Source organism: Pristiophorus japonicus, chromosome 10, assembly GCF_044704955.1.
Source record: "Pristiophorus japonicus isolate sPriJap1 chromosome 10, sPriJap1.hap1, whole genome shotgun sequence".
Classification (NCBI taxonomy): Eukaryota; Metazoa; Chordata; class Chondrichthyes; family Pristiophoridae; genus Pristiophorus; species Pristiophorus japonicus.
Window position 1 is genome coordinate 109,672,377 of NC_091986.1, and position 7,396 is coordinate 109,679,772.

At 43.5% G+C, this 7,396-nt stretch overlaps 1 protein-coding gene across 4 annotated transcripts in view; it reads left to right on the forward strand.

Annotated features, from left to right (window-relative positions):
- LOC139275059 (cysteine and histidine-rich domain-containing protein 1-like) overlaps positions 1-5,852 on the forward strand; it is a 64,935-nt gene extending 59,083 nt beyond the window's left edge. For 2 of the 4 annotated variants that reach the window (XM_070891995.1, XM_070891998.1), the window contains one exon: positions 5,653-5,852. In XM_070891995.1, coding sequence (XP_070748096.1) covers positions 5,653-5,811 — 159 coding nt within the window. In that variant the 3' untranslated portion in view covers positions 5,812-5,852. Of the gene's footprint in view, positions 1-1,739; positions 1,813-5,652 lie in introns of all 4 variants that reach the window. The other 2 variants (XM_070891999.1, XM_070891997.1) reach the window with 2 other exon arrangements.
- Positions 5,853-7,396: the final 1,544 nt, after the last annotated feature.

Sequence of the window (7,396 nt, forward strand, 5' to 3'; positions counted from 1 at the left end):
TCACCAATACCCTATACAGTTGTAGCAGGACTTCTCTGCTTTTCTACTCTATCCTCCTTGCAATAAAGGCCAACATTCCATTTGTCTTCCTGATTACTTGCTGTACCTGCATATTAACTTTTTGTGTCTCATGCACAAGGACCCCCTGGTCCCTCTGTACAGTAATACTTTGCAATTTTTTTCCATTTAAATTATAATTTGCTGTTCTATGTTTTTCTGTCAAAGTGGATAACCTCACATTTTCCCACATTTATACTCCATCTGCCAAATTTTTGCCCATTCACTTAGCTTGTCTCTATCCCTTCGCAGATTTTTTGTGTCCTCTTCACAATTTGCTTTTCCACCCATCTTTGTAACATCAGCAAACTTGGCTACATTACACTCTGTCCCTTCATCCAAGCCATTAATATAGGTTGTAAATAGTTGAGGCCCCAGCACCGATCCCTGCAGCACCCCACTAGTTACTGTTTGCCATCTGGAAAATGACCCATTTATCTCAACTATCTGTTTTCTGTTGGCAAAAATAGAGGATTGGCTAACTAGTATATTACCCCCAACCCCGTGAACTTTTATCTTGTGCAGTGACCTTTTATGTGGCACCTTATCGAATGTCTTCTAGAAGTTCAAATACACCACATCCACTGGTTCCCCCTCATCCACCCTGCTCGTTACATCCTCAAAGAACTCCAGCAAATTTGTCAAACATGATTTCCCTTTCATAAAACCATGCTCACTCTGCTTGATTGAATCATGCTTTTCCAAATGTCCCGCTATTCTTCCTTTAATAATGAACTCCAGCATTTTCCCAATGACCGATGTTAAGCTAACTGGTCAATAGCTTCCTGCTTTTTGTCTGCCTTTTTTAAATCTGCTGGGACCGCCCCAAAATCCAGGGAATTTTGGTAGAGGATGGACTGCACGTTGGAGCAGGTTTCCCACGCTGAACCAATGATGCCCGCATCGAAATCGCCTGGGGAAATCCCAGCCATTGTGTGGGAATATGGCAAAGAGCTTGCTTAATTGGCCCAGATTCCCCCAGCACACTGGATTGCTAGCCATACCTATAAGTTACCTTTGTATTGGGTTTAATGGGTTTTAGTGCACCTGGCTGCTAATGTGCAAGTTTTGGGGAATGAAGCTGGACAGCTGGAAGGGGTATCAGTGGGAGAGCACTTAGGTGCCAGTGACCATAATTCAGTCAGATTCAAGGTAGTTATGGATAAAGACAAGGATAGACCAGGAACACTAGTCCCAAATTGGGGAAACGCTAACTTTGCTAAGTTGAGAAGTGATTTGGCCACAGTGGACTGGAAACAGATACTTATAGGAAAATCAGTGTCGGAACAGTGGGAGGTATTCAAGGAGGAGATCCGGAGGGCTCAGGCCAAACATGTGCCCTGAAAAAAAAGGGTGGAAATAACAATTCTAGAGCCCTCTGGATGTCTAGGGACTTACAGGGGGGGATAAAGAAAAAAAAGGAAGCTTATGTCATATACCAACGGCTAAATACTGTAGAGGTAAAATTTAAAAAGATATTAGGAATGCTAAGAGACAGCATGAAAAATTCTTGGCAAGTAAAATTAAGGAAAACCCAAAGATGTTCTATAAATATATTAAGAGCAAGTGGATAACTAAAGAAAGGGTAAGGGCCTATTAGAGGCTATGAGGGTAATCTCTCTGTGGAGGCTGAAGATGTTGGTTTGGTTCTTAATGAATACTTTGCATCTGTTTCCACAAAGGAAAGGGACAATGCAGATACTACTATCGAGGGGGAGTGTGAAATTCTGGATGAAATAAACAGAGAGAGAGAAGGTATTAAGGGGTTAGGCTCCAAGCTTTGGAACTCCCTGTCTAAACCTCTGCACCCCTCTATCTCTCCTCCTTCAAGACACTCCTCAAAACCTACCTCTTTGACCAAGCTTTTTGTCACCTGCGCAAATTTCTACTTATGCGGCTCGGTGTCAAATTTTAATCTAATACTCCTGTGAAGTGCCTTGGGACGTTTCACTACTTTAAAGGTGCTATATAAATGCAAGTTGTCGTTGTTGTGCATAATTTAATTAACATCATGGCCGTCAGGAAAATTTGGCTCGTGGATGGTGACTAATGTTCACTTTAAGCTGCACAGGGAACCCATAACATTTTTCAATGCAAAAACTGCACATGCATGTTATTTTGAAGGGGCTGCGCGGAACCAAAAAAAGATTACAGGGAACATTAGTGGTGACACCTTGCCCATTACTGAAGAATCCTCACATGACTACATTCCACCACCTGTCCTCAAACTGCTGTTATGGCAGTGTGGCCCTTATTACCAAATCTCACCTTGGCCTGGCCCCTTCCACTGCTTTGAGCACCTCACCTTGTTACATCCTTCTAGCTACTCCTTTAAAATACTGTCCTGAGTTTCTCCCTGAAATATCTTCACTTCTTTCCTCCCACAGTTTCTGCACTGGGCGACTCCTCGTCCTTTATTTCAATCTCTATCTTCACTCATCTTGCCCTCTCTCCTCTGATCTTACTGCCCTTCTGTCTATCTCCATAAAAACCCTCCTAGCTATATTAACAGCTATCCCCTAACCTTGTCATCTCCTGTGGCCTCTCACCTCCCAATTGTCATGATTACAGACAAGTTTATCTCTGATCACTTCCTTGTACCCCTTACCACTTGCATGCCACTATCCCTTTCCAACTCTACTTCTTCTGCATCCACCCCTGGAAAGGAAACTTCGTGCAAATCACTCACAACTGCACTTTTTAAATCCTGGGCTGTCTAGTCTTTGTCCCTCTGTTCACCCGTGATACTCCTACAGCTCTTGCCTTGGCTTTTGATGCCCTTGTCCCAAATAGAACCTTTACTCTCCCACCCTGGTTATTCCACCGGTACAGACCTCATCAGTGCTCCCACAGATCCAAGGGAAACAGACATGAATGTATCTGGTGCACAACTGCTTTAGCCATTCATCACCAGATCTAGTTGGATCACATTAAGCTCTATCAGACCCTACTATCCTTTGTCAAAGCTGCTCACTACTGCAAGATTATTCTAGAATGGGAAGATAACCCCCAAATTTTTTTTTCCCCCACTACCAACCCTCTCGTTAAACCCCTTTTCTCTGCCCCCTTTATCCTCACCAAGTGCAAGGAGCTCATGGACTTTGTGACTGAGATTGAGACCAGCTGTTTAGCTGCCTCTGCTGCTTCCCTTTATCCTTAGCCACCAAGCCAAACCTCTTTACCCTCCCCCCAACTCTCTTCTCCTCCTTTCCCCCCCCCCCCCCCCCAGAAGCTTCCCTTGCCCAAGCCCTAAACCCATGTCTTTCTCTACCTTCTCTCCTATTTTCCCTCATGATGTCTCCAAACTGATCTTGAACATTAGACACATCATCTCCTGCTCTTTCAACCCCAATTCTACCAATCCGTTGACCACTGAATTCCCCTCCTTTCCCCCATGCTAGCTAATGTTGTAAATGGTTTCCTCTCCTCGGGTACTTCCCCCTCCCTTTCAAACTGCCGTCATCACCCTCCCCTCAACCCCTCTGTTCTTACAAAGAACAGTCTCTGATGACTCTGCCGCACCATCTCCAAACTCCCTTTTCTTCTTCAAAATCCTTGAACACATTGCTGCCTCCCAAATCTCTGCCCATCTTTCCCGCAACTCCATGCTTCAATCTCTCCAGTCAGGTTTCTTCCCTTGCCAGAACACTGAAACAGACCTAATCAAAGCCAGAAATGACACCCTCTGTGACCATGACCAATGTGCACTATCCCTCCTTATCCATCTTGACCACCCTGCAGCCTTTGAAATGGTCGGTCATACCATCTTCCTCTAATGCTCTCTTCCTTTGTCCAGCTGATAGTGACTGACCTCGCTTGGTTCCACTCTTACCTATCCAATCGTAGCCAGAGAATATTCTGCCATAGCTTCTCCTCCTACTGCTATACTGTTACCTCTTGAGTCTCCCAAGGATCTAGCCTTGGCCCCCTCCTCTTCCTCCCTTTGGTGACATCATCCCAAGACATGCACCACATTTCACTTGTACGCTGACGATACAGTTCTAGCTCTCCATCATGTCTCTTGACCCCTCTATTATATGTTGTCAACCTGCTCGTCCAACATCTAGTTCTGGATTAGCTACAATATCCTCCAGTAAACATTGGGGGCACTGAAGCTATTGGCCTGGATTTTACATCGGAGGCCCATTCCGTGTGGGATGGGGAGGGGTGGAGCGGGCTGTTTTGAGGGTTGTGGAACCTGGAAGAATGAGTTTCCCAAATGTCTTGCAGTTTTTAAACTTGGGGTTCCCTTAAATTTTTTCCCGGGGAGGGGAGGGGGTGTTGTCCCGCTGGTGGTCGGCATGGTGGGGAAGGGGTCGCAGGGGCAGGGAGCAAATAGATCGCAGGGCGTGGTTTACTGGGTAACTGGTTGGGCCTGGAGGAGGCACTCCTGCTGCTCCTGGCCCACAAGCGGTGCTGTAAAAGCAGTCGCCTCCCTTCACCTGCCAGATTTCCCAAAGCCTGGCCAACATGAGTTTAAAAATAGAATGAATGTTTAAATGAAGGCAGACAGCCTCATTATATTTACGTGACCAACCCGCCTCCCGCAAGCAGATTGGTCACCTGCCCTTTGTCCCACCTCCGTTAAAACCGGAAATAGGAGGATTCGAAGCGGGTTGGGTTCCTGTTTCAGGTTATATGAATTTTACCTTCTTGACATGACCCCAACCCACCCGATTTGGAGAGTTTAGATTCAGCCCATTGTCTTTGGCCCCCACCACAAATTTGCCTCTACTCCGATTCCATCCCCCTCCCCAGCCATTGCCTTGGGTTGAAGCTGACTATTAGCAACTTCAGCATTCTAATTGACCCCGAGCTGAGCTTCTAATCTTATATAGTCTCCATCACAAAGACCACCTCCTTTTAACATCGCCCACCTCTGCCTCAGAGGGCTGCTGTAACTCTCATCCAATTATTCCAATGTTATCCTAGCCAAACTACCATCGCCATCTTCTGAAAAGTTAAGCTCATACAAGCTGCCCATATCCTAACCCACATCAAGTCCTGTTCACCTATCACCAAATGCCTTCAATTTAAAATCATCATGATCATGTTCAAATCCCTTCATGGCCACACCCTCCCTCTCTCTAACCGACTCCAACCTTCCAGGACCTCTGTTCTTCCAACTTCTGCCTCCACACCCCCACACACCTTGCCTTATCATTGGTGGCCATGCCTTCAGCTGTCCCAAAACCTGTCTGCCTCTCCACCACTCTCTCCTCCTTTAAGCCCCTCCTTAAAACCTACCTCTGACCCAGCTTTGTCACCCTTCCTAATATCGTCTCCTTTGGCTCAGTGCCAATTTTAATCTGACTACTCTTCTGTGAAACACCTTGGGACATTTCCCTACATTAAAGTCACTATATAAATGTAAGTTGTTTTTCCACTTAAATTCAGTCAATTACATTTCCTTTCTAGTGAAAGTCTGGTCTTCGTTTGTTTAATGACAACCACTATTAGAATTCCTAATTTGAACATCTTGTTGGGTGCTAAGTGTACTGTATATTGTGCTTGTTTAAAAACTGAGATTTATTTTTTCAATAGAAAAATGGCAATGAAATAATTATTTTTTCTCTGCTCCTCTTCACCCCGAAGGTCATTGATGTTAATAAGAGTCAAATGAGTATGACACCTGCTAAGATTGAGATTACGATGAAGAAAGCTGAACCAGTATTATGGGCTCGGCTTGAACTACCTCCCCCACAGCCTCAGAAGAAAGCACAAGGACCAGAATCAAATGAAGATGATGATTGAAAGACACTTGGACCAATTTAGGAATGTGAGGGTGGGGGGGGGGGGGGGGGAGGGAAGAAAGAGAGAGAGGAGAATATTTACTGTTAAAATTGATTTATCGTGTAATACAATGGGAACATTCATTTTCACAAATAACTTTGCTTGAGTTTTTGGTGCAAAGCTTGGAGAAAGATTTATGAACAAACTACAACATCTTGCTATGATTTTAAGCTGCATAGATTTACTTTGTGCAACCTATGTATCGCCATTATCCAGCACATTGACAATATGCCCAAAAGCTATGCCAGCATCCTCACAACTTGATTGAAATTTTTAATAAAGAACACTTTATTAAACGTCTGGAGCGCTGTTGCCTATTGGAATTCTTTTATATGACCTTGATAAAAATAATATTTTATTCCTGTTCTTTTGAAAATAAAAGAATGAAATAATCCACTGAAAATGCCTATATTTTTTATAGTTGGACTAACCTATGGTGTAAAAATCCTAATTTGATTTTCATTGGATGGCTAGAGGTTGGCATAGTAGAAATTAAACCCATTTAGCTGCATGCATTTGTGGTCAATGCTGCTGAGGTAAGCCTGCATGTTAGATGGTGCTATCACTGTTTGGGGTATGATGTTGCCTCCGTGCTGTTCAGCAGGATTTTCTACTGCATATTTGCTCTTTTAATGAGGGTTCAATCACCTTGTAAGTTCTCTTAAGATCAACTAATAACTATCTGTGGGAAGGATAATGGTGTATCGCGGGGTCAAGTTGTCTCCAACATGACACCTCTGACAATGAGATTGGAACTAAATTAATCTGGCAGACTCCGTAATCCAATACCTGAACCCGGCAGGTCTGTTACAACTGGGCTTGTTACAGAAACCAAAGGGAAGGAACTTGGTGTATTTAAAATGTTTTTTTTAATGGTAATTGAGAAAATTATGGGACTTGAAGATACACAAATCTCCAGGACCTAGTTGATTCCACCGAAGGTATTAAAATAAATAGGTGAGGAAATTGCTGATGCATTAGTCATAATTTTCCAAAGCGCTCTTGATTCAGGAATTGTGCCTTTTGAATTGTAAAATTGCAAATGTTGCTGCTTAAGTTAAGAAGGGAAGGAGGGGTAACCCAGGTAACATCAATTGAGGGGAAGTTACTGGAATCTTATTAGAAACTGATCAAATGAGTCGACATGGATTTGAGAAGGATAGGTCATATCTAACTAATCTAGTTGATGCGGTTACTAGCATTGTGCATAAAGGAGTGTCAGTGGATGTTGTCTATATGGACTTCCTGAAGACATTTGATCAAGGATTATTAGCAAAAATGAGAGTGCACAAAATTGGAGTTAACCTTGCAGCATTGGGAGATAGGACATATTAGGGATACATGGAATGTTCTCCGATTGAAAGGATATGATTTGTGGTGTTCCCCAGGGATTTGTACTGTGGCCTCAACTTTTCACCATAAGACTTGGATGAAAGAATAGAGTTGTATATCCAAGTCTTTACAGATGGTACTAAATTAGGAGGCACAATAAGTTGTGTAGATGGGAATGGGAAGTTACAAAAGGATGCAAGACAGATTAAATAGT